The following is a 26423-nucleotide window of genomic DNA, read 5'->3' as shown; positions in this document are numbered from 1 at the left end:
CTGACACTTGTGCTAGAGTATAAATCCTATTCTTCTGTCCTTTGTCTACTTCATTACTATGATAGAGCTGGTGTGTAGTGGGTACTCAGTAAGTACTGGCATTTCATTCTCAAAGTGTGTAATACACATGCTGGGGTTCCCAGTCATGCCTCACCCCATCAGTCCCTGTAGCACTGACACTGATGTCATCATGTGCTGAGGCATCATCAAGAGCTGAGGATCAGGCAAGACGAGGAGGCACTCAGCAGCCAGGGTGGGCACACACACAAGCCCAAGTGTAAGTGCCCCCTTACTGAGGCAGCTCCCTTGCCCCACCGTAGTCTTGGCCCTGGAAGAACAGCCATAAGCTTTAATCAAAGTGGCCAAGGGAGTTATCAACAGAATCAAATGGGGGTGGAAGAAGAGGACCCAACTTGGAGAAATACAGAGAGAAGTCTGGTTCATGGACAAAGAGACAGGGGCTGGGCACCTTTGAGATGAGAGAGATGACCCCTACAGGAACTGGGTGATTACAGACATAAGAATTAAACACAGGAAAAAGACACCTTTTCCAGGCCTTGGCCCTAGAGTCTTTGCCTTCAGTCATGGAGTCTGAATAAGCAGTAGTCTGCACGTCCTTCCCTCCTGCTCCGATCCCATCCCTTCTGCTTGCAGCTCCCTGAGCTCAGTCCTGGGGCCTTCCGTGTCCTTGTGCTTGGCAGTCCCTTCCCATGGAGAAGTTTCTGTCCCCTTAGCAGCTTCATGGGTTGGGCTAGGCTGGGCAGAGCTGGCTGGCCGGTGTTGGATCCGGAGGCTTTACCTCACCTGTCAGTATAAGTTTCCATTGTCTTCCCATGAGGAGTGCTTTGGGGACCCAGCAGAGACCCTCCACACTTCTTTTTCAGTCGAGGCTTCATATTTCTTTATACCTGTATGAAGAAAAGTGAAGATGGAAGAGAAAGGGAGACACAACTTCATAAGCTCCTGCCTTTCATCTCTGTTCCCTATAATTAGGGCTCCCTTTTACCTCTAGGGTAGGGACAAGCAAGGCAGAATAATATGAGGGGGAAAAAAAACCTTACAATGTTTATGCCACATTTTACAGCTTTACAAAGCAACATCACAGATCCCATCTTGCCTCAACCTCAGATCAAACTGCCTGAATAAGCATCCCCATTTTTGGACAAGAATGCAGAAAATCTGGGGGAATGTCCACAGTCTTAGAGATCAGTAAACAGAGAATCCAGGACTGTCCAAGGATTCAACATTCCCAGCCTAGTGTTCTCTCCACTCCAGTAAGTTATTACATACCCACACATGCCTTCCATGGAGAAGAACCAGCTTGGAAAGGCAGCAGTGCACAAAACAGAAGCCCCCATAGATCTGGGTCCTTCTTAGTTTGTTCCAGAACTGGATCCTCATCCTAAAGGATACTACTGCTTCAACATGGCTGAGAGGTGAGCTACCATATCTAAGGCTCAACTCCATTTCAGGCACACAGAAATGCTCATGAAATATTCCTTCTTTTACCTTTCTGCTGCTTCCCCTCCTCAGACCTGGCCTAAGGAACACAGGTGGAAGGAGCTAAATCAAGCTATCCAATTCTCTGCTCCTCGTCCAGAGCAGGACAAACCCTGTGCATGCTTCCTCCTTACAGTTTGCTTCCTGGTCTGTTTTTCTCCTTGAGTGATGCCTGTCTACAGCAGAAGTATTTCCAGGATACTGTGTGGGTTATCATGACCCCAGGGGACTCTTTCCCATATCCACCCCAGGTCCAGTCTCCAACCACTTTTCAGGAGCAAGAGGCTTCTGCTCAGAAGGACAGCCAGAAAGGCTACAGGGAGAGTTGCCCAGCCACCAGCACCAGCAGAGTTTCAGCCTCTGGCTAGCCCCTGCCTTAGCCACTGACATATTCCTGCCGCCACCACTGGACACCAGGCAGACAGCACACCAGGTTACCAACGGATGATTGATTCACATTTTGTTTAGAGGCTCTGATTGGTAGTTGCTTTGTTTGCACACCCTAGGCAGAGGGACCAGATGACCTTTGTTTCTGAACTTCAGGAAGCACATATGGATATGCCTAAGTTCAGAGGGAAAATGGTTTCCCATCTCTGCCCCCTCTGTCCTAGAGGTATGTTCAAAGCCCTAATGCTGTCCCTTAGGGAAGAGGCTGCCATTCTCTGTGGCATCTCAGGCCCCTTGGGAAACATTTCTCAAGCACCATGCTCTGTCCAGGCTATCTCTGGACCCGGCTTCCAAGAAAAAAGAGTGGGGGGAAACGAATCACATTGGAAGGGGGAGGATTTGCATGCAGCCCATGTTCTAATGGCACATTAATCACAGACTTGAAGAAAATACTCACAAAAGTTGTGGGACTTGAGGAAAATATTATCGCGGGTGGGTTAGGGCCAGACTAGAGCTACAGAGACACATGGGGACAACAGAGGACAGGTTAGTGGGACTGGGGCAGGGTGGGGTCCATACAGCACTTCAAGGAGGAGCTGGCTCAGAGTTCTTGAGGTCTGAATTGGCCCAGCCTCCGAATGGGTGTAGAGTAACTGAGCACTACGTAGGTTCCCAAAAGAAGTGAGGTTGGAAGAAGGGGGGCTTCCACTGTTGGGAGGACTCACCCTCTGCCTTTGCTCAGGGATGCCTTCCAAGCTAGGATCTCTTTGTACACCAACCGGCAGAGCAGCTGTGGGGAGTCCAAGGCACAGAAGGAAGGGGGCACCGTGAGCATCAGCACATAGCTCCCAGGGTCAGTTAACCAGTAAACGGGCAGCAGAGAAAGGGGTCACCCCCATTTGCAAAATAGCTCTGAGCAAAGAGCTGCTGCTTTTGTTGCCTCCAGAAAACCCTCAATGCTTTGAACCTGCAGGGTTCCAACCTGGTGAGACAAAGAACCTTTTCGATACCCCTTGGTGTACCCCAATATCCCTTACCAAGCAGGCCAGGATGTCGGCAGAGATGAGCATGTAGAAGACATTGTTCCAGCCTGTGGGGGAAATGAGTCCGGCAAGCAGGGGCCCCAGAGCAGCACCTGTCAGAGCACAGCCTCATGAGAAGTAGGCCACACCTTCCCTGTCCACCTGAGGGCAGTCCACCAAGCGGTCTATCCAAGACAGGACTTGGTCCTGCTGCCAGGAGCCAAGTTAACATCACAGACCTATGGAGCCCGTGCCGTCAATGATGGCCGAGACAGTGGAGAGGGCCTTGGCATTGCCCTTCAGGCTCTTGTGAGTGCCCTGAGGAGAGAAGCAGAGCAGGAAGACTGAACCGAGGGGCAGCACCGAGCAGGACCAGGACTCGGGCAGGGAGTGTAGTGACTAAGGATTGGGTTGAGAGGAAAGAGATCTGTAATGGGTTCTCAAGGACTTTGAAGGTCTTGTCCCTACAGGACAGGAGATGAGAAAAGGGATATGAGAAAGTGGCCCTGGAGAGAGAAGCCCCGGCCAAGCTCCCAGAGTGGTGCTTGGTGTCCTGGGTTGGGGTAGCCTGCTTACCAGGTCAGCAGAGACCGCCGTGGTGATAAGGGCATAAGGGCCATTGACCAGCATCCCACAAATAATCAGCATCACTGGACGGCAGCAGAGATGGTGCAGTTAGAGATGAGTCCCAGTGCGGCTGACAGCTCCAGGCCTCAGGCCTCCCAGCTCTTACCGTTCATACCCCACACCAGCATCATGGGATTCCCAAAGCAGTGACTTTCCTATGGCCCACTCACCTATGGAGCTGACAATCCCATTCTGACCAATATAATTGTACAGGAACATCTGTGAGAGGAGGAGCGAGGCAGAGTCACCCAGCTTCCCTTGTGGGGCTGAAGCCCTGAGTCTGGAACCCCAGATGTCACCTTATTCCTCCTCCCTCTCACACCCAGACTTCTCAGGTCTTTAAGCAACCCAGGGACAGAAGATGTAAAACATGATGATCTATTTTTTCCCTTTTCCCTTCTCTCATACCTAACCTCAATCTCTTTCCCTTTTCTTGGCCAAGAAGTTTCGCAGTTGGTCTCCTTCTTCTCTACCAAGGTCAAATAATCACTAATCCCTTTCCAAAATTCCCAGTCCTGATCTCTTTCCCAGGGGCTTGATCCTCTGCTGACCCCATTTCTCCTCCCAGGTGTGCACAGACAAGAGACAGCTGTATGCCTAAATGCACACAGGTCAGAGGCCCGTGGCAACTACTTATAGGCACCTGGCCCTTGAGGTCATACTCACCATGGGGGCAGCCAAGATCAGCATGATGCAGCAAGTGGTGGCCCTGCCATTGGTGTAGTCAGAGATGAGCCCTGCCATGATGCCACCTGGAACACACACACACTCACACACTGCCCTCCAGACAGGACCATGCCATCCCCTTGCCTGCTGCCCAACTTCCCCGCATTGCTCTACTCAGCACTGGCCTGCACCTGGCATCTAGGACCAGCAGAGCTTCTCCCTCCACAGCCTTCCCTGGCATCCATCACCCATCACCAAACACACAGGCCATTTTTCTTAGGCCTATCCAGCCCTGCAGGAGCAGAGATAAGAATAGACCCAGGAGGCCTCCCTTCTCTAGAGCCACCAGCCCAGGCACAGCCCACTTAACCTATTCCTGCTTCCTTCATCCCTAAGGAGAATCAGGGAAGGTAGCCTACTGGTAGAGGAAGGCAGGGCCTCACCTATGATGCCACCAACATCAAAGAGTGTAGACAGGTCCCCAGCCTCCTTGGCACCAAAGTGAGCTTTAGAAAACACAAATACATGGTCAGATTCCCAGGGGTTTGTGGCAAGCATTGTAAGTGCCACAGCCAGAAGAATCCCTACAAGGCATTGATCCAGCCCATCTTTTCAGAGGAAGAAGCTGAGAGCTGATGGCATAGTGATTGGTCAGGCCACAGAGGGGGTTTGCAGCAGTTTGGGACATAGCCTTTCTGGTCCCCAGTCCTGTACTGCCCTCTTCTCCTGCAGGATGACCTTAACCTCTTAGAATAGTCCCTGTCTCACAAAGATGGGATCTGGGCCCTGAAAGCCCGACCCCAGGAGCCATCTTTCCCCTGGAGTGCAATCACTCCCACTGAGCCTCAGCCCAACCAGCCACTAGCCCTGATCCTCTCCTGACCGACCAGGAGGTCCCACCAGGTGCCCTTCCCAACCACCTTAGGTCTCTACTAATGCATAGAGCCAGGAGGAGACTTGTAGGGAAATGGGGAATTTGGGCCCAGGCCTTGGTTCTAGGTTTAGAAAAAGTTATGTCCAGAAGCTTGACTGGTAGCCCTTCCCCCAAGGTTGACTTATACTCTAAAGTCAGAGCCAAGGCCACAAAACAAAGAGTCACAGTGTCCACAAAACTGCTCCGGAACTCTACCACTATTCCTGAGGGAGGGCCCTAATGTAGAGCTGAGGGGCAAGATGCAGTTTTGAGATCCAGCCTTGACTAATCCACAAGGACTCCTATTCAGAGCAAGCACGCATGTGGCAGGGCAACATTTCCCTCCAGGGCGGAGGGAGTAGAGCAGCCCTGAGTGAGGGGTGGAGCTTTGAGGCTCCCAGGGGCCGAGAAGGTGAAGCATGCTAGATGGAGACCTCCTCCTCAAGGAAAATCAGAGACCCAGGCCAGGTGGACATTAAGCCCCCTTTTTCAATAACAAAAGTGATCTCTTGGGCTGGGGATATAGCTCCGTTGGTAGAGTGCTTGCCTTGCAAGCACAGGCCCTGGGTTCAAATCCCCAGCACCGCAAAAAAAAAAAAAAAAAAAAAAAAAAAAATTAAAAAAGTGATCTCTTCATCTGTACATCCTTAAGCAGGGGCAGGGAGAATAGCCTATGAAGTGGGGCAGCTTCCCCAGTGCTGCCCAACAGAATCCAATACAAAGTCAGCAATCCCATAAGACCCCATAGGAGAAGGGCACTGTGGTTACTGCCAGGCTCCATGTAGTAGGTGGCTCAGCAGGCCTCTTCCTTGGGCTGGGGAGGAGCTCATGGCAGACCTTTCCACCACCTGTAAGCCAAGCAGCCTGGAGCAGGGAAGCGGGGGTGGGGGGGGGGGAGTGGGGGGCTCCCTCTTACTCTCAGGCTGGAGAAGACAAAGGAGGACCGTGGGACAGAGCTTTGCAATCCTAAAACCCATCTCAGCTGGAGTCAGGGTCTAGGGGTAATGTACAGAGCTTCCCACTTAAACAATTAAATAAATCTCCTCATGACCTAGTCGAAACTCAGCAGAAATCCTGCCTGTGTACTGGAGTCACACACAGTGCCAAAGGGCTTCCTCCCCCACCAGCAGTGGCCTTGCCTTTCTCAGAGATCTCTTGCTCTCAGCTCTTCTTCCCCTTGGACTTACCCACATTGAAGATGTAGAGGGGCAGCCAGTAGAGGAAGGTGTAACTGACCAGCTTGGCAAAGAGCAGACAGAAAGAGAACTCGATCACACCCTAAGGAGTGTAATGGAGGTCACAATGGAATAGGGTCCAAGAGATCCTCCAGCTGGTGGGGGCTCAGACTATCCCCGGGATTGTCCATCACCCCCGACAAAGCAAATTCACACCCACACCTAATCCCATTGGAAGCAACACGCCTGCTGCTCCAGCTGTGTCAAGTCTCCCATACTGCCCTCCCCAAGCAGGCTGCTTCCCTTCCACCTCTCCTGTAAAGAAATTCTGGAAATCACTGGTCACCCCCATCATCCCATCTCCCGATGTTCTGTGGAGAAATCTAGAAAGCCTCTCTTTCCCTCCATTCTACAAACTTCTCACCGGGATCTTGAGTGCCCCCAGGAAGCTGATGGCCACAGGTTCAGCACATGGCTCCTTGGAGCAGCTGGCCATGGTCTCCTGGCTGCCCTCCCTATTAGAGTAGGGACTGTTCTCAGGGTCCTCAGGGTTGTCCTGGTCCTTGTCTGACCCATCCTGAGCAGAAGAGAGGAGGCCTCACTGCAAGCTGGTCCATGTACCCCCTCACCCAGCTGGAGGATGGCCCTGGTGAGCAGGAGGAGGTGAACATCTCTTTCTTGGACAGGACTGACCTTCTGCCAGGCCCTTTGGGTTTTTAGGTAGTCAGTTCAATGGCCTGATATTGGGTCTGTGAAGTCAATGCGGGGACCACAACTCCCTCCTCCAACTCCCAGCCCTTCCTCGGCCCAGCCCCTGTGATGGGGAAGGAGGGAAGGGAGAGAGCTGGGAGGGGTCACACTCACGTGGTGCTGCGGAGGGTCACAGTCCACATCTTCTGGGTCTGAAAAACATATTCTTCTAAGAAGCGTCCCACAGGCCAGCCTTCACTTTACAGCTGGTACAGGAAGTTGGCCATACCATCTTCTGTGTGGTCTCCCTAGCACAAGGGAGTGGGCAGTGGGGTGCAGGAGGCCAGGTTTCTAGGCCTGGCTCTCATATTTACTATATCATTACTGCCCTTTGGACTACAAAGTGGCTACAAACCCGGCTTTGCCAACTCACAAGGTTTCACAAGATGTCAGAAAATGGGGAAGACCACAACTAAATGCACCAAATGAAAGAGATTAAGTACTGTGAGCATGGCCCTTCCATTCCACCTGCCCCTTCCCACACCCTCAGATCCAACCAGTGTTGGCTGAACTGCTACAGACCAAAATTTTTTGTGTGTAAAGTAGTGGGGATCAAACCCAGGGGTGCTTTACCACCAAGCTACATCATCAACCTTTTTTTTTTTTTTTTTTTTTTGAGACAGGGTCTTGCTAAATTGCTGAGGATTTTAGTAAGTTGCTGAGACTGGCCTTGAACTTGTGATCCTCCTATCTCAGCTTTCTATGTCGCTGGGATTACAGATGTGAGCCGCTGTACTCAGCAGAAGCAAACATTTTAACTACATTGTCTCACTTAAACCTTCAGACATTCCAGGGAGTGGATATTATTATTATTTTGCAAATGAGAAAACTGAGACTCAGCTGATCTTCCAAACCCATGATCAGCAATCTTTCCATTGTGTCGACTACTTTCTCCCAGAAACGGAGAACTGGGAGGCTCACTAATGGAGTCTGTGGGGAGAGAGGGGTCCACTCACATTCAATGAGGAAGAGGAAGGTGATAATGCCCATGACAGCTGTGATGACACCAGGCACAATAAATGACAGGCCCCAATCTTGGTTCACCCAGATGCCGGCAATCAGGGAGCCCAGGATGTTGCCCACAGATGTATGGGAATTCCAGATGCCCATGATGAAGCCCCGCCTGCCGGGGACGGAGGGAAAGGGGAGAAGTGTAGACAGCATAAGTCTGGCCGCCCGCCTCTCGGGGGTACCCAAGCCTGAGACTTGCGAAACCCCAGAGAGAGACAGTGAGGATGCAGCTGGTCTGGGGTCCCTCCCACTTTGCCGGCAAGCACAGGCGAGAGCTCTCACCACACAGAGGGTGTGGAGCCCCCACTCTTTCTTCCCTTATGCTGCCCCACGATCTCACTCTAATGCAGTGGTTCTCAACTGGGGCGGGGGGTTGGAATTATGCTCCCCCAAGAACATCTGGTAAGATCTAGAAATTTGGGGTTGTCATAACTCAGGGTTTGCTCCTGGCATCTAGTGGGGAGATGCCAAGCATGCACTAAGCACCCTCTAATGAGTACCCTACAACCAAGAATTGAACAGCTTAAAGGTCAATAGCTCTGAGAGTGAGAAATCTTGCTCAGAGGTAACTTTTTTTTTCTTTCTTTTTTCAAGAAAGCAAAACCAGTTTTATAGTCCTCTTTTTTTGTCTTCTTTCAAAATGGAAATTCATCCTTTTTTAAGAAAAAGTATAACTAAGGTTGCCTTGACTATGGGTTAAATCCTCATGGATGACAAAAACAGTACTACGCTTTAGCCACGGAAATGTTTACATCTCAGCATATGGAAATCAACAAGAGGAGGCACTCTGACCCTTTCCCCTGAGTTCACACCACAGAGCCATGAGTGATCATCTCCACAGTCCCAGTCCTCCTGGGTCCTTCCCACCCTCCTCCTTGTCATACTCACTTCCCCTTCCCAAACCAGTTGCCGACACAGGCTACCACTGAGGGCCAGCCTGTGGTTTGGACGAGTCCATTGCAGATCTGCAGGGAGAGAGGATGGAGGATGAGAACAAACCTGGGCTGTGCTTCACAGCCCTGGGTGGAGGAAGTTTGGTGTCACAGTGGAGGGGCCCTCCACACCCCATGCTATAAATCTTGCCCTTCCCTCACATGCATGTCCACCCACACCCCAATGTCACAGGCTGGTTTCTCCTCTAGCCCAAGATAGTTGAGCAGAGATCAAGCCTCTCGTGCATCTGAAGTGATCTCAGTGCGGTGCTCAGGGCAGATTTACTGAGCCAATAATTCAAGGCTGTTGGGTGTGCAATGTGAGAGGGAGCTGAACTGGGAGCAGGGAGTCTGGGTCCCTGTCTGTTGTGAACTGGGGACAGGAAGGATTAGTTGCCTCCAGGGTCCTTTCTGTGATGGGAACAAAGACCCAAGGACAAGACGGAGATTCGTACCTGGATGAGCACAAAGTACCAGAGTACGTGGATGTTCCAGAAATATCCCAGGCCAAAGAGGGAGGTGAAAAGGCCACTGAGCAGCATTCCAGCTGAAAGGTAATAACGGAGGGGGAGCCGCTCCCCAAAAATCCCACTAGAGAAGAAGGAGTTGGGTTTATGGTCAATATCTTTTATGTCCACTGCCACTTCATTTCTACCCCAACCCCATGCCACTGAAACTACTCTGGCCAAGGTTACACAAATGACCTCTGTGCTATCACATGTCAAGGTTGACCTCCAGCCCCCACTTCCTGGACTCCTCTGCCTTTTTTTTTGTAATACTAGGGATTGAACCCAGTGTGTTCCACCACTGAGTTACATTCCCCAGTCCTATTTTATTTTATTTTTTAAATTTAACTTAATTTTATTTTATTTTGACATAGGGTCTCGCCAAGTTGTCAGGGCTAGCCTCGAACTTACAAGCCTCCTGCCTCAACCTCTCAAGTAGCTGGAATTACAGGCATATGCCATATACCCAGCCAACTCCTTCTGTTTTATTTGACACTGCTGACGGTACAATGAAGGCACTGTTGCCCATCTCCCTCTCTGGTGGCTGGTCACTCCTTGTCACTGATTTTCTTGTGGGAACAGTCTCTTGCATCACTTTTATAGTTTTAACTCCCATCAGTTTGCTTAATAGTCCCAGCTATATATCTTCAGTCCTGTTCTCTTTCCCAGAGCCAGATGCCTTCTGGATGGCTTTACTTGGATGTCCCCAAAGCATTTGAAATTCAACACTTGAACTGAATTCCTCTTCCTCCTACCACTCAGCTCCCTGGCCTGCACCTTTGATCTGAGAGAGGTGCACCACCATCCACCTGGCTGCTCAAATCAGACTGGGGAGCCACCAGAGCTCTGCCTCTCCTTCTCACCTCCCACCCCACATTCAGTCTCTGAGGCCCACCATTCTACCTTTTGGACTTTTGCAGTGCTGTGGATTGAATCCAGGTCCTTGCACATGCTAACACATGCTCTGTCACTGAGCTACAGTGCAGCCCGCATTCTGCTTCTTAAATGGTTCTGCAGTGTGCTGACTCTCTTCCACCTTCATTACCAGAGTAGGAACTCACATTCAGCAACTTGGGCTGTCAAAACTTTTTCTTGGTTGGGCCCTGTAATCCCAGTGGCTCGGGAGGCTGAGCCAGGAGGATCATGAGTTCAAATCAGCCTCAGCAACCCTAAGTGAGGTCCTAAGCGACCTAGCAAGACCCTGTCTCAACATAAAAAATAAAAATGGACCTGGGTTCAATCCCTGGTACCAAAAAATAAATAAATAAATAAAACAGCTTGCCCTTCGTATGACCTGTCACATCTCCCTCAGGGTGGTCTGTCTGAAACAAACCTGGGGTAAAAATCCCTCAATGGCTTTCCTTCCCCTCAGCCTGACACACAGGCCTTCTGCACATGACTTCATCCTTCAGTTCCATTTTCTGTTACTTCCGTGGAATCTCCTCTCTGGAAAACCTGTTTCCTCACTTGCCTTGTTTTGCTCATGCTATATGCCTTCTGCCTGGATCCCCTTCTCTAGTACCAGGCCCACCATTGTTTTTCCAGGTCAAGGTTCATGTCCTCCAAGAAGCATTCCATTGAACTCTGTGACTATTCTGAACTCCCAGAGCACCCGATGGCTCTCTCTGTCCTAGAGCCACCCTGCCATTTTGTAATTAGCCAATGATGCCTGGGACATCACACTAGGCTGTGAGCTCTCTGAAGGCAGAACCCTGCCTTATTCATCTGTGATTCTTAGCAATGAGCTCCAAGCTGGCTATGTCAGACTCATGCTTGCTGTCCTAACTTCAGACACGGTACAGGATGGGAGCTTCCTGGGCATCTCCACATCTAGGGCCATCCTTAGAGGGACCCCATTTCACACCCACCAATGCTGCTGAGTGAGTCAACTCAAAAGGGACATCTTGGAAACCTTCCAGGAAAAAGGGCTGCTAAGAGTGGGAGTCCATCAGTGAAGGAGCAGTCTCAGTGGCCATGGTGAGGAAAGGAGGCTGGAGGTGGGCTGATGGTTTATGCAGAAGTCTTGGCCTCACTTCCACCCTGGGAGCAACCAGATTTCTACCTTCAGCTTTCTACCCCCAGGTCAGACAAGGAGAGGCAGCCGCTCTGGACATCCCACTTTGGAGAGCACAGGCTCTGTCTCTCTTTACCTGATAAACATGCCAATGGCATAGGCCACAAGGAAGGCGTTGTCCACAGCCCCCAGTAACTCCTTGTAGTCATCTTTATCTGAAAGCAGACAGAAGAGACAGAAAGTTGACTGCTTAGCTTCCCCTGCCACTTGGAAGCCCTTTTTGGCTCTGGGTAGCCAGCCCCTTCTTGAGGAAGAGGGAACGGGAGAGGAGAAGAGTGACATGCCCTCTTTTTACCAAATGGACTCCAGTTGCACCACGAGGTATCATTTACACTGTGGCTGTCATTGATGGGTTTGATCAGCTCTGAGCAGTTCTGGTGTAGACGGCTCTGGGGAGGAAATGGCCTGCATAGGTCAGGGGTCATCTCATCATCCCAGACCCCACTCAGCCCAGAGAGGATCAGGACCTCCTACCCCAACCACACCAGCACCACTGCCTCCCAACCAGATTCCTTGCTCCCTTCTGCCAGCACCTTCTCTAGCAGGGACTGAATACAGGGAAAAGTGGCTGTATCAGACTCATGAGCAGGACTCATAGAGCCCAGGGACCCTGCCTTCTCATCCCATCCATACCCACCACACTGAATAAACTCAAAAGAAGCACCTTGGGAAACATTCCTGGGAAAAAGAGCTATTAACTTTGGATATCTGCCAGGGAGAAGCAGTGGTCTCTGTGACCAGGGAAAGGGAAAGAGGCAGGTAATGGCCTGAGGCCAAGACCACTCCAATAAAATGCACATCTGCTGGCCCCAGCATGTCCACATTCTCCATTACTACCCAGCCTCACCTTGACAATGCTGATGGGCTTCCTGGACATGTGATAACAGGTATACACGAGGAAGGTGAGTAGCAGGGTGAAGCCACGGAACCTGCAGAAGAAGCCAGGTATCTGGGTCAGTAGGAAGCCCAACCCCAGCTGGAAGCCACCTCCAGCCTGTGCCCACTCCGGCAGCCCCATGGCCTCAGCCTCACCTACTTTTTATCTTTAGGCTCCCTTTCAGACACAAGTTCTCAGGAGCAGAGGCCAGAGGGAGGCTCAGAACAGAAGCTCAGAAAAGAGGCAGACTGTGGGGGCACAAACTCCCTGGTCCTGACTCCTGAGGTTTCTAATAGCACTGGTCAATCACCCACACCCCATAGGGAAGCCCCACCCCTTCTCCTGTTGCCTTGCAGCCCTGTTTCTCTGTGGCCTCACCAAGGCAAGGGCTTCTGGGTGTTTGTGTGGGCCACAGGGGTGGTAGCAAAGAGTTGGGTTGGTTTGTTTTTAATTTTTTGGTACTAGAAATTAAACCCAGGGCCTCTTAACCACTAAGCTACATCTCTAGACCTTTTTTGTATTTTATTCAGAGACAGGCTCTCAGTTGCTTAGGGTCTTGCTAATTTGTCGAAGCTGGTTTTGAAGTTCCTCCTCTCTCGGCTTCCTGAGCCACTGGAATGACAGGCATGTGCCATTGCATCCGGCTTGGATGGTTTTTAAATGTCAGATACGATTGGAGTGGAGCGGGAGGGAGGGAACTACAGGGGAAGGAGGCTCTGTCTTCAAAGTGAGGGCAATAGTTGCCTTGAGCTTAGGACATAGCAGACAGTACAGGCCTCAGTTGGAGATGAGTCAGCTGGGGCAGCTGGTGACAAAACCCAAGTCTTCTCCTTCATAGTCCCAGGCTGATCCATTGCACTGGACAGAAAGATCATTCTTTCCCTCTGTGGCACACACATCCCATGTGCCCTCTCCCACCCCCTGCTTTGCATCTCATGCACTGGCCTTGGATGGAAAAAACAGTCCAGTCAGACACCAATCAAAATTTCCACTGCAGCCTAGTCCCTTTTCCTCTCCCAAGGGTCTGGGGAAGGAAGGGCCTGCAGTGCCTGCCTGAGTCACTGTCTGCTTTGACAGCAAGCCATCAGCTGAGCCAAGTCAGCAGCTGCTGAGAAGAAAGTAGAAAATAGACCTCAGAATGGGGGTTGGAATGCAGCTCAGTGGCACTGTGGATGCTTTCAATGCACCTCAAAAAAAAAAAAAAAAGATCCCCCCCATATCCAGGCATTGGGAAGACCAGTTCTCTCTTGTTCTTTTCTTTTTCTTTCTTTCTTTTTTTTGTAATGGGTAATGAACTCAGGGGCACTCAACCACTGAGTCACTTCCCCAGCCCTATTTTGTATTTTTTATTTAGAGACAGGGTCTCATGGAGTTGCCTAGTACCTCACTTTTGCTGGGGCTGGCTTTGAACTTTTTTTTTTTTTTTTTTTTTTGCAGTACTGGGGATCGAACTCAGGGCCTTGCACTTGCGAGGCAAGCACTCTACCAGCTGAGCTATCTCCCCAGCCCACTGGCTTTGAACTTTTGATCCTCCTGCCTCAGCCTCCCAAGCTGCTTCGATTACAGGCATGCATCACTATGCTGGGCTAAGACCCATTTCTTTGGCTCATGAATTCATGAGAAGTGTGTAGGAAGGCTCTGGAAACCTTTCTATCCCTCGGCTCCATGAATCCAAGAGTAGATACTAGATGCTCACTCTGTCCTCTCTGGGAATCTACCTCCAAACCCCAAACTCACTTCCCGTAAACATGTCATGAAGCAATGCAGGTTATCACTTATGAAACAGAGTATTTCAGCAAAGCCTGAGTTTGGGTTGGGTTATCAGGTCCCTTCTCACTTCACCCTTGGATTTGAGCTTCTTAAAAGCATCTCTGTCTCCATTCTCTCCTTTTCAAGTTTTTCTTCTTAAGAGAATAAAGTCACACAAGGCCTTCTCCATTACTTTGCATAAAATTTTTCAGTGTCTTTTCATTCCATCAAAAATGCAATTCCAACTATGTAGTCTGGGTTCCACTACCCAATGGCACCTGGATGGATCACAGGGGTCTTCTAGGGGCTTGAGTTCTAACCCAAGTGCCTGTCCTAGTGACTGACATTAACAGTTTAGTGGCAGAAAAACTTTCTGGGTTCCACAGTTGCCATTTAGCATACGACCCCTAGTTCAGGGATTTCCAGAATCTGAGGTCAATTTCTGAGAGAATTTGGAGAGGGTGTCCAGCTGACCTGTTCTTCTACAAAGAACAGTAGGTGCAAAGAAACTGCAGCTCTCTAGAGAACACCAATACTGCCCTGCCTGGTAGCTGCCTCATCCAGGGAAAAGGTGGAAAGAGAGAGACATCTGTCACTCATTTACTGGGTAAACATTTTCTGCCTCTGCTTTACTCCTCAGTTGCACAGGAATGCATCAACCCCATCCATCTCACAAGACAAGTGAACACAGTATCCTCTTATACTCATCTCTGGGTCTCCAACCGTATCACCTTTATGTCCCCCAGGATTAACTGGGCCTACCTTGCCCGACCACATGGGTCAGGGCCCTTGCCAGGATGTGTAGCCACTGATGATAGTGACAGATCAGATCCTTTCTGGGTGTGAAAGACCTCCAGGACCCTGAGGCCCCACTGGGGCCCCTTAGAAGCCAGGCATTGGAGCCTTTGACAGTTGTGGAGCCTGATGTTGCCCAGGAAGTCAGGATACACGTCAGCAGGCACACAGAGCCCTCTCAGAAATAAAGAGGGCCCAGAGGGATAGCCTGGCTGCTGGCAACCCTTCCATTCCCACCCCGCTCCCCAATACCATACTGCTTCACCCCCCACCAGGAGCTGCCCACCAACGAGGGCCTCAGCCCCGCTTCGCTGCTTTCTCCTGGATGTGGTCCCAGGCATGCTTCCTCATCTGCTTTATGCCCTTTCCTCCGGAGTCCTTGTCCTTTCCAACTCTAGGTAGGATAGCTGTGCCAGAGGACAGACATACTCATGCCCATTTCTAATATCCTGATTCTCTTGGCAGAAACGAGACTGCTTTTCTGCCTACCCATGTGCCTGCCATGTCCCAGGCATCAGCCTAGGGATCTGGCAATAGCAGGAGGAAGCATAAGCGGGATCTCTGCCCTGCTGGAACTTGCATTAAGTGAGGGATCGACAAAAATCAGTGTGACTGTGCTATAAAAAAGAGAAGCCCTACCTGACACAGGAGCACAGAGGAGGGACACCAGGCCCAGCAGAATGGGAGCAGTGTCAGAAAGAGATTCCGGAGGTGAAGCTTCAGTTTTGTCTTCAAAAACAATCAGGAGAAGGCCAAGTCAATCAGGGATGGGCAGAAAGATATGCCAGGGAGAGGAAGCAGCTTGTGCAAAGGCACAGAGGCGTGAAATAACACTACCTGTTTAGGGAACTTTGCATGGCTCCGGTTATCTGTAAGGTGGGACTGAGCCAAGTACAGAAGAAGACTGAGCCAAGTACAGAAGGACCAGGCAGGGCCTTGGGTGCCAAGCAGTGGATTTTGGGCTATCTCTTGAGGATGGGAATCCACTGGAGGCGCACCTAGGTCAGGGTGCTCTGGACATGAGCCAGGCGAAGTCCTGGGAAGACCCAGGCTTCTACCTTGTTGATTTTGGGGAGAAGCCCCAGCCAGTCTTCCTCACTGCAGGGCAGAGACTGCTGTGCTTTTTCCATCTAGCAGCTACCCCAGGGCACGCAGCAGCATCTTGGGTCACCCTAAGTGTGTATTTCAAGGAGTAGATGTCTATAAGAGAGAAGAGCAAGGACTTAGAAATCAGGGGCAAAAGCTGGATTCATTTCTTAAACCTTTTCACTCCTCTGAAAGGCAGTTTATCACCTTTCTCATAGAGCTACCGACAGGTTAGGATTACTGACAGGTTTTATCACATTCCTAACATCCAGTAGGCATTTAAACATAGAAGCTAGTATTGCTACAGACTTGCAGACGAGGAAGGAGAGCCGGAGGGACAGAGACAGCCCTTGCTGCTCTGTCACATGGGCCAACACTGGTACCAAACTCTTCCAGACTATGGGAGTTTCAGAACCTGGATTCCAGGCCCCTTCCTTCCTACCTCCCCGGGATGCATACCTGAGTCCCCAAGAACACAAAGTTCTGAAGCCAGTAGTGCCTTCCCCTTGCCTGAGGTGGGTGGAGTGCCTGTGGAGAGCCTGCAATTGTATAAAAAAGTGACTCTGACTGAGGCCCTCCCACTGAACCTCAGGGGCAGACAGGAGGATCAGCAGGGCCCACACTGGCATGCTAACCTGTGATTTTCCATAGGCCCCTGACGGGGCCTTTCCGACCTAGGCCCAAATTCCAATAGAAAACCTAATCCTTGAAGTAAGCAGGAGAGTCATGATTCCTGGATCCAGGGGTCCTTAGCTGTGCTGTGTGATGCTAGGCTTGGCACTGGATTCCTCTGGGACTTCCAGCCTGGACTGCAGATGGATGGAAGGGTTGAGCTCAGTGTCACACCACTGGCTGGGCACAGCGCACTGGAGGCCAGTCCTCCTCCTAGCCTGGTGCTCTTTCCATGCAAACTTGTCAGGGTGTTCTGAGAAAAGGCTTGGGTACCATCATTCAAAGGGGCCTGAGGACATAGGTCAGGTTAAGGGCTGGGTTAAACTGAGTCACGCTTGTGCACTCACACTCATTTGCAGGCCAGAGAGCTGACGCCCTCCTTCTGTAGGTGGAACCTGGGAGGTTTCACTTCTCTTCACAAAACCCTTCCCTTAAGAAACAAGGGGCCCTAGAAGGGGAGCAGGGTACCAAATATTCACAACTGTGAGGGGAGGGATGGCAGTCCCAGTACAGGGCCAGCGGGTCAAGGACCAAGGGTGGGGAGGGCAAGGCCCACAGGCTGTTCCAGGTGGGGCTCGCTGTTCCAGGTGGGGTTCGCTGCCCCATGACTCTCTAAATCTGTTAGTAAGAGGTGGCACTTCTTAGAGTCCCACCTCCCCCAACCAGATACTGGTTACTGAATAACCAAGTCAGATAGAGAGGGGGACTAGCTATCTCGTAACTGTTAGCTGACAATCCAACTTATTCTTTCAAAGGAGCATGATAATTGCTTTATCGACCCTATTAAGACTTTGCACTAAGAATGCTTCTGGAATAGGAACTGGGAACAGAGCGTGCCACAGTAGCAAGAGATAAAAAACAAACTGACCCTGCAAAGGACCTATCCTCACTATCACTAGAACAAATACACAAATAAATAACCAGTAAGAACAAGTACAGCAGAGGGTCTGGTCTTTAGAGAGGGTAGAAACAGCCCCTCCCCGATCACCACCCGGTCATCCCCATCCTCTGCATCTACCTTTCTTGCTTTGCAACTACTTTGCTGACAGCCTTGTCCACCAGCAAAGCCAATGGGGACTACTACTCCCTTAGTGACTGACCCTCGCACCCTCTGCCTCAACCAGGAGCTGTTGGATGATACCTGGGACTGCCCAAGACGCCACACAACAGGGTGCACTGGCTGTAGCTGCAGGTGACTGTGGAACTTGCCCTGAGGAAATGGAACTTGGTGACCTTTTTGGGGTGTGCCTATTCTGGGGTCAGCAGACCTGAAAAGGATAGAGGCTGGGTACTGTAGGAACCAAGCCAGGGTCATTGGTAACAGTGCCACCACCCCTGCACCCTTACCAAGCCCTCCGGACATTAGGAGATATCCTGGTGGGGAAAGGCCTGCTGGGAACAGATAGCACAGGGTCAGAGTCCAGAACCAGAACTTCGGCATACACCATGGGTCAGGGGCATGCCAGGTCTGGGAGGGCCTCTGTCAGCCAGGATATAAAGCTCTCTTGGGGCAGGGAAATCCTATGCTTCTTGTCTCCTTTTCTATAGGTGAGACTTGGGCACCTACTCAGATAGATGGAGTTGGCCAAGGGCTTGGCCTCAAGATCCTTTCCAAAGAAGAAGCAGAACCCAAAACTTTCTAGAAGTAATTAGTGGCTAAGATGAACATCTTTTTCAGGAAAGAGGAAAAAGATTGTTTGTTTTGAGAAGAAGGCTGAGTAGGGGAACCCTGTGTGCTCAGACAGAATGAAAAGGCATGGCTTTAAGCTCTATCATGATGTTTCACTTTGACGATCCGGGTAGCTGTGCAAGAATCCAAGTTCGTGAGGCTTGGACAGGGTGGCTAGCGCGTGTAAGTTCCATTTTCTTCAGAAGAAAGGCTTGTGAACAGCACAGATGGGAGTGTGGCGATGAGCGCAGAGCTGTGGTCCTTCCCAGGGAGGTAAGATGGGCCTTCCCTGCCAGGTCTGCTGGAGGCCTCACACTCACACACACTCCTGAGCATGAAGGACCCAGGGGACAAGGCATGATCATACCAGAGACTAAAAGGAGAGCAGTAACACCACCCACCCCACAGTCCTCATGCACACGCCACCTTCACAACAAACAGACAAGGGGATCCTGGACTTCAGGGGCTCAAACCCTGGTGTCTGACCTCTATTTTGTTGCTTCTCTGGGACCAACCAGCATTCACTTCAGCTGATTTATTTCAACTGGAGAAATAAGGCCTTGGCCAAGCATGTAGACTGTTCCAAACCCCTTGCTGCCTTCTAGATCAATCTCTGAGGCCTGAGTCAGACAGCTCCACCCAAGCCAGTGGGGTGCACACCAGTTTGCCTTGTAAGGAGGGAAAGAGGAAACAACAGGGTAGAAGAGGAAATGCAGCGAGCAGCTGCGAACCAGACTGCAATCACAAGCAGTTGGGGGAAGGGAATGCAGGGTCACGTGCTCAGTGGGGGAGGGGTGTGGTGGATAATGGATAGAGTCTCCGGGATCCTTCTCACAGCAGCCTCTGATCATCATAGCCCGCCTTAAGCAGCTCTTTCTGCTGCCCTTACCAGGCACCTCTATGCAGGAATTAGGAAAGTAAGTCAAGCAAAAGCTACATGGGCAGCATCCAGGACCATGATCCAGGGCCATGGCAAAATAGGGAAAAGGACATCAGACTTAGGCCAAAAGAGGCTGAGTCTTCATATCTGGTTCTGCCACTTACTGTGACCTTGAGCAACTTGTTTAACCTCTCTACTTCTAAGTTTGATCTTCTTTTGAATAAGAGAATCAACTCCTGCACAAAATTGTCATAAGGATCAAATGAAGTATAATGGATGTGAAAATATCTGGCACACATAGTATTTCTTCTAGGTGTGTATTCCAACATTTTTCTCCTGTAGCAAACTCCACAGAGCAGAACCATTTATCTGAGCTGCAGCCACCAGTTTGGACTTGGCCTTGTCTGGCCCCCATGGGAAGATGAGGGTGTGGGGAAATAGACAATATGGGAGTTTACAGCTCCTGCTCCTCTAGCCTGTCCAATCTGCTCCCCCTCCACACCCATTCCTGCTCATCCAGCTCCTATGTCAACTTAGTCCCTCCTCCCACCAGCTTCACATCCAGAGTTCCCCCTCACAGATCCCAAGAAACAGGCCCAGCCCCGTAAGCAACAGCCACTGTCATCTCTCTGAAAAGATGCCCATGTTGCCAGCTTCCCCCATGCATGCCTATGCAGATGCTGGCACAGAAGAAAGGGAACCAGTCAGTCCCAGGACTAGAGAACCTTCAGGCATTCGGTAGCTCAGAAACACCATGACAGAAGGTCTGACAGGAGGAGGAGGAGCAGTAACATCTGCCAGGCAGAAGCTCCTCACAGTCTAGGACGGGGCTCAGATGGAGCTGCCTCTGAATACCAGATGCCACCTGCTTCCAGCCTCACCTCCAGGGGCTGCTTCCTGGGCACACTGTGCCCCTGCTGACTGGAGCCATTTGTTACCCATCCCTAAGCAAAGACTTCCAGATCCATCAAGTCAAAGGTGACCTTCTCCCCTCACCCTTTCATCACAGAAATTTTCTAGCACCCAACAAATATTAAGTAGGCTAGGCACTGTGCTAAGTGTTTAAAATAGTTTTTTATTTAATTTCACCCAATCTTGTGATTTAGGTACATCGTTATTTCCCTTTCATAGTTAAGGAAATGAAGCCTTTGAGAGATTGGATTTGTCTAAGGCCAAATGGCCATGTTATCTTTTCCCTACCCCACACTAGGGGGACAGTGGGAAGACCATAGGTTTTGGAGTCAGACTAATCCAGATCCAAACTTCAATTCAGTCATTTACCAGCTTCTCTGTGTCTCATTTTACCCATGTGTTCATGGGAAAACTAATATCTTGAAGTTCCAAAAAGATTTTAAATTAATAATGCCTGGCACAAATTAGTAGGAAAAGTGAATAGAATCACTGATAATTAATGATTACTCAGTGCTTAATATGAGCCTGGCACCAATCTAAGTACGTGTAGTATTTAAACCTCACAACAATTTTAGGAAGTATACTAAATATACTATATTCCCATTTTATAGATGAAGAGTCCAAGGCCCAGGCCCAATGCACCCTTTAGCTTCTTACACTCTTTTCTTCACCTGTTTCAACATTCTCTTGGAGACATGTGAAAGCAGTAAGTCCGACAGAGTTCATTTCTTGTTTTCATTTTTTAATTGCTGCATTAGAAGTATACATAATAGTGGAATTTGTTGTTACGGAGTTTGTTTCTAACTTTATTTCAGACCGTAAGTCCTATTTGCCTCCATTCCTGCCTCTATTTTGTTTAACACAGGAAAGATAAATGGGATTAACATCTAGCCATAATAATAGTATCTGTGAAAATGAAGAGCCGCCACTTGTATCATGTTTCCTGTATGCCAGACAAATCACACCTACAATCTCTGACACCTGTGTGTCAGACACGCTCAAAGAGGCAGTTTTCTTCAAAATCAACTCAAGTGACCTCTAAAAGATATGGTACACACAAAACATTACATTTTGATATTCAATATACAAAGCAGTGCCTTCCAAAATTGCCGATTGTATGTATACAACCTGCTCCAGCTTTACCCTTAGTTTAGAGAAGGTAGGACTGCGCCTTAATTGCCTCTGCAGGCCTCGGAGTTCAGTGCAGTAATGCACCTGCAGCAGAACTACATCTCGTCTACTTACAGGTGCTCAAATGGTGCCATCAGAATCCTGATGCTTGATAGGAATCCAAACCCATCCTCATAAGGAAGCAAGAACAACCATCAATCACCCTTCACCAGCCAACAGAGGTCAAACATGTTCACAGAACTATTATATTTATCCTCAAAACCACCTGACTTCTCCTGATGAAGGAATCTGAGGCTCCTCAGAGTTAAGTACTCGGGGCACACGGTGGTGAATTAGCCTTATTATGTTTTTTGATACTGTCTGGCTAGATTTTTGCTGTTGTTATTTGCATTTCTTTTGTTTTGAATACTACAAAAGCAAACAAATTTCCTTGTCAGTTGCATTATTTTTGTCATAATTCTCATGAGATTGTTCATACTTGAAAAATATCAGTAATAAGTTAACCACTAGCTTTTAAAGGTCATCTACAGATAGTTTTTGTTTTGCTCTGATGCTTCCTAAAGGCTTTGTCATCAACTAGGCCACATTTTTTTTTTATCATTAGCAACCATCTCAGACAAGCACTTGCTCTTGGTACCGGATTCTGATGGCACTACTTGAGCACCTTTAAGTACACACTAATGAATTGAGTTAGTGGACTAACTGGACTCTTTAATCAAGAAATGGACGTTTTTGTGTTTGCTTTTGTGGTACTGGGGATTAGCTCAGGGGTTCTATGACTCAGCCCCAGGCGTTTTCAATTTTATTTTGGTTCCAGGGCTTGTACCCAGGGGTGCTTGACCACTGAGCTACATCTCCAGCTCTTTTATTTATTTTTTTATTTGATACAGGGTCTCTCTAAGTTTCTTAGGGCTTCACTAAGTTGCTATGACTGTCTTGAATTTAGATCCTCTTGCCTCAGCCTCTCCAGCCACTGGGATTACAGGTATGCACCACTGTGACCAGCTGCCTCTTACTTTTTGAGACAGGGTCTTGCTAAGGTGCCCAGACTAGCATTGAACTTGTGATGCTATTGACTTAGTCTAAACGGATGAGTATGAGATTGCTAACCCACAATTGGGTGGAACAGAATTAATCACATGGAACTAAAAGGACTGATGAGGGATGACTGTATTACGTTTGAGTATTGAGTATTTTCGTCATGTTCCATTTCCAGGATATAAATGTAAGGAAGACCTTTGTCTTTCTTCTTAGGTGATTTGCAACCCATAACAATTGAGTAGCCTGAACTTTTGTAAATTTAAATGAAACATTAACACATATCTTATCCTTTCTAATTCTTAAGAATTCAGAAACTCTTAATGGGTCTTCTTGTTTTTCATGGTAATATGACTATTTGCAAAGGTTTAATAAGAATCTGTTCCCTGTGCCTCCTTGACTTTTTTTAAACCAATGCATGGTTAGAAAAATTGGTTATGTAACTAAGGCTTTGGCTGGAGTGTTGTATTTGACAAAGATGTCCTCTTAATCAGATATAACCTGCCCCTTTTAAGAACTAAGTTCTCTTCTATGGAGCCAATACTAATAAAACACTTCCAAGAAAAGTAGCTTGCTGAGTTCCCACCTTTATAGGCAAAAAGAAATGTCACTCATTTGTAGCTGGCCCAGGAGGCTTAAGAGATTTTGGGAACCATTAAAACTGAAGCTTTTGCCAAAAGTTATAGGAACAGCATGTAAAACCTAGTGGAAACAGTTTCTTGGTATGGCTTACTAACTTCAAGAAAATAAATAATAAAAGACTTTAAAAGTCCAATCCAAGATTCCTTATGAAAACTTCTGGAAAAGCAAATTTAACAAGCTCTATCTGTTAATTAATAGTCTTGCTGTACCTCAGTAAGTAATGAGACCAAATCTAATGGGACCATCTTTATTTTGTGATCAAGAATAATCTTTCTTGGAGACTGTAATAATAATAATTATTATTTTTATCATCATCATCAAAACGGGGGATTCTGTGGAAGAAAACAAAACTATGTATTGTTTAGAGGATATACCTTCAATTTATCTGAATCCAGCTTTCACTTATCTGATTCTAGCTTTTCATTGACTTTGAGCTATTTTATAATTCTTTGAAGTGGTAGCAAAGCAGTAAGTCATGTAAAATATGTCTATGAACAATAATTTCAATAGTCTTCCACCCCAACCTGTGGAAAAAACAGTGTGGTTTTAACATTCCCAAATTGTAAATGGATATGTTCTTTGAATACCAGTTTTTTAAATTTTGGTAAAATATTCATAACATAAAATTTGCCATTTTAACCATTTTATTTTATTTATTTTTTAAATTTTTTTTTAGCTGTCAATGGATCTTTATTTTGCTTTTTATTTATATGTGGTGCTGAGAATCAAACCCAATGCCTCACATGTTAGGCAAGTGCTCTGCCACTGAGCCACAACCCCAGCCCATTTTAACCATTTAAAATGGCATTAAGTACATTCACATTTTTGTACATCCTTAACCCCCATAACTCCCATCTATTTCCAGAACTTTTTTCATCTTTGCAAACTGAAACTCCATATGCATTAAACACTAGATCTCCATTTTCCCTTCCTGGATTGCCTTTTGAGTCAATTATAACATCTTCTGGCTCCTGCATTATAAATAAAAGAACATCTTTAACAAGTTTGTTTTATATTCTTACGAAAGTCATGATTTTATCTTTCTGAAAAAATATAATTTAATAGTCTCAAACTCAAAAAGGACTAAGTAAGTAATCTAAATGAGTGAAGAAGGTCGGATGTGAAAAGTACTATCAACCAATTCAAAGTACCTAGATGACCAAGTGTCCTCATCTGCCCAGGCCTGAGAAGGTTGAGAACTAAAGACTGTTTTAAAACCGGGACAAATTGTTGCCTTGAAAGTACCTGTCCTATCTGAAGCAGCCTCTAATTCCTATTAATTTCATTTGGGAATTAAGGCCTGGCATTACTATATCATGTGTTTTTCAAAAAAAGTCAGGAATCTGGCTATTTTTGTTAAATTTTATAAATTGTAAATGATGGCAACTACCAAAATGTTAAAGAAAAAAAAAAAAAAATACTACTGTGCAGATCAAGCAAAATGCTCCCAATTGATCTGATGAAACCTGTGGTCAGGAGGACATGCAATCTGGGAGCTGGCTCACCTGTTTTGGGGCGACCACCCAGCTGCGGAGTTGCTACAGCTCTACTCCCACGTCTCTCAGGGCCTGGAACTCCTCCAGGTAAGCTACCAGGATCACTGAGTTCTGGCTTGTGTTACCCTATGGCTAAAACAAACTGAAAGGGACATACAAAAACTCCAATATATAGCCACCTTTTGGGGCCACCCGGGGCCTAGGTTCCCCAGTCAGAATGTTCAGCTACCCCAGGTGCTCAGGGGTACGAAAGTGAGGTGGTCTGAGTGTGTGTGCTCGTGTGTTTGGAAACGAGGATGGCAAAGGGGAAAACGTGGGGACTCTCCCAGGCAGCCTGATCTTCACTAGTGTCACTGAGAAGCCGGAGAACGCAGTCTAGGCAGGGTCTGTGTGTTATCAACCTTCTAGTTTGGCTCAGCCGAAAAAGCCCGGGGCCAGATCCTGCCAGAGCCGCTCCTCCCCACCCACCCCCGCTCCGTGGTGCGGGGCCACCTTGGACCTGGTCTGGCCTGCGAAGGCTACCCGGTGGTCCCTGCCCGCCCCTAGCCAAGAGCGGGGGCAGCGCGCCTCCCTCCCCCTGCTCACCAGCTGTCCCTGGAGAAGGAGCGGAGGAACCAGACACCCGGAGCCAGGGAAGACCGCATCTTGCCCGGCTGAGTCGACGCAGGAGGGTGCGGAGCCTGCGCGTGTCCCGGGCCGGCGGTCAGCGGGGTTTAAATGCCCCGCCGGCTGGCCCGCCCCGGCCACACTGCCCAAGCAACCGAGCCTCCGCCCCTCTGCACCTCACCGCCCTCGGTGTCGGGCTGAGCACGATCAGATGGGCCATTTCTCAGCCATGCTCACTGGGACTTGTTTTTTCCTATTTTGCCTCCCGGTCAGGGACTGATAGCTCTTGGTTTCCGTGCTCCTCTTTCTGCTCTGCCTGCACTTTGCGCCTCACTACCCTCCGGGGAAGCGAAAACAGCAATCCCAGACGTGATCAGCTCTACGTGACGATCCCGCCAGCCCGCAGCTGTCCCCGCAGCGCTTTCTGGCCTGAGAAGCAGTGGGTTCTAACAGAGACCGGAAAACTGGGGCAAGCTGGGGGGCATCAGCTAACACCCCGTGTCCCCCACATCTTGCTAATCTGAGTGCGAGCGACCCCTTGGGAACCAGGAGGTTTTTTAGGGAGGGACAATATTGGGCCCCTAACCAAATATTTTAGACTTCAGCTTCCTGTCCTCTTTCAGATTTCAGACTAATTATTGAGCCAGTTAGGTGCCTTTTCCCTACCCTCGACCCCCTATTCCCTGCAGTGACAGCGCTGTGGTCACCCCTGCTCTCCTTCTGGAGGCAAGCAGCCAGGCGGCAGTGAAGAGCTACCAGGCAGAAATTTCTGTGCACATAAAAACGAATGCCTCTAGCACGAAGATTTCAGGGTATATTTCCACCTATAAAAAGAAGATATTGAGATCCTTGTATAGGAGCCCAAGGGCAAACTTAGGAAGGGTGGAAAGGGAAGTATTCGCCTGAAAAATAAACTTGTTAATAAAACATAAAATAGGAATGTGTGCAAATGGGTTTCAGCCCTGACCCCACCCTGCCCCTAACTCCTAGGAGTGCCCAGGTCTGACAGCAAGGTGGGGGAAGTGAAGCAACAACCTCATCACACAGGTGAGGACCCAGAATAATGGGCTTGGCTGGTACCAGCCCTGGGATCAAGCAAAAAGAGGGTAAGCAAAGTTGTAAAACCCTTGGTTAATGCCAGCAGTCAGGGGCCTGGGTCTGGTGCCAGAAATGAAGAGGGCAATAAGCCAAGGACAGGAATAAAGGAACAGAAGAAAGAGGAAAGAGATAGAAGGGAGGTGCAATACCAGGTCACACAGTGCACAGGGAGCTGAAACCAAAGGTAGACTATGGCTAACAGTGACTCC

The 26423-nt window shown here is 48.8% G+C and overlaps 1 protein-coding gene across 6 annotated transcripts; it reads right to left on the bottom strand.

Moving 5' to 3' along the window:
* Positions 1-335: 335 nt before the first annotated feature.
* SLC37A2 (solute carrier family 37 member 2) lies at positions 336-26020 on the bottom strand. 6 transcript variants are annotated; one of them, XM_079102826.1, is made up of 19 exons: positions 25096-26020; positions 12411-12492; positions 11859-11952; positions 11640-11718; positions 9439-9574; positions 8940-9016; positions 7997-8163; positions 7155-7192; positions 6715-6867; positions 6303-6393; positions 4646-4708; positions 4203-4288; positions 3707-3755; positions 3486-3559; positions 3149-3227; positions 2925-3022; positions 2613-2677; positions 2345-2401; positions 336-908 (listed from the first exon to the last, which is right to left on the bottom strand). In XM_079102826.1, exons 1-18 carry the CDS (start codon positions 25152-25154, stop codon positions 2371-2373), a joined length of 1521 nt encoding a protein of 506 aa, XP_078958952.1. In that variant the 5' UTR covers positions 25155-26020; the 3' UTR covers positions 336-908; positions 2345-2370. The 6 variants fall into 6 exon arrangements, with proteins under 6 accessions (XP_078958952.1, XP_078958955.1, XP_078958954.1 ...); XM_079102829.1 differs by lacking the exon at positions 25096-26020 and adding an exon at positions 19456-25020; XM_079102828.1 differs by lacking the exon at positions 25096-26020 and adding an exon at positions 15624-19419.
* Positions 26021-26423: the final 403 nt, after the last annotated feature.

The sequence above is a fragment of the Sciurus vulgaris genome (assembly GCF_902686455.1).
Source record: "Sciurus vulgaris genome assembly, chromosome: 11".
In the NCBI taxonomy this organism is placed as follows: Eukaryota; Metazoa; Chordata; class Mammalia; order Rodentia; family Sciuridae; genus Sciurus; species Sciurus vulgaris.
Note: the sequence above shows the minus strand (reverse complement) of the source record. Positions and strands in the feature narration are given on the sequence as shown.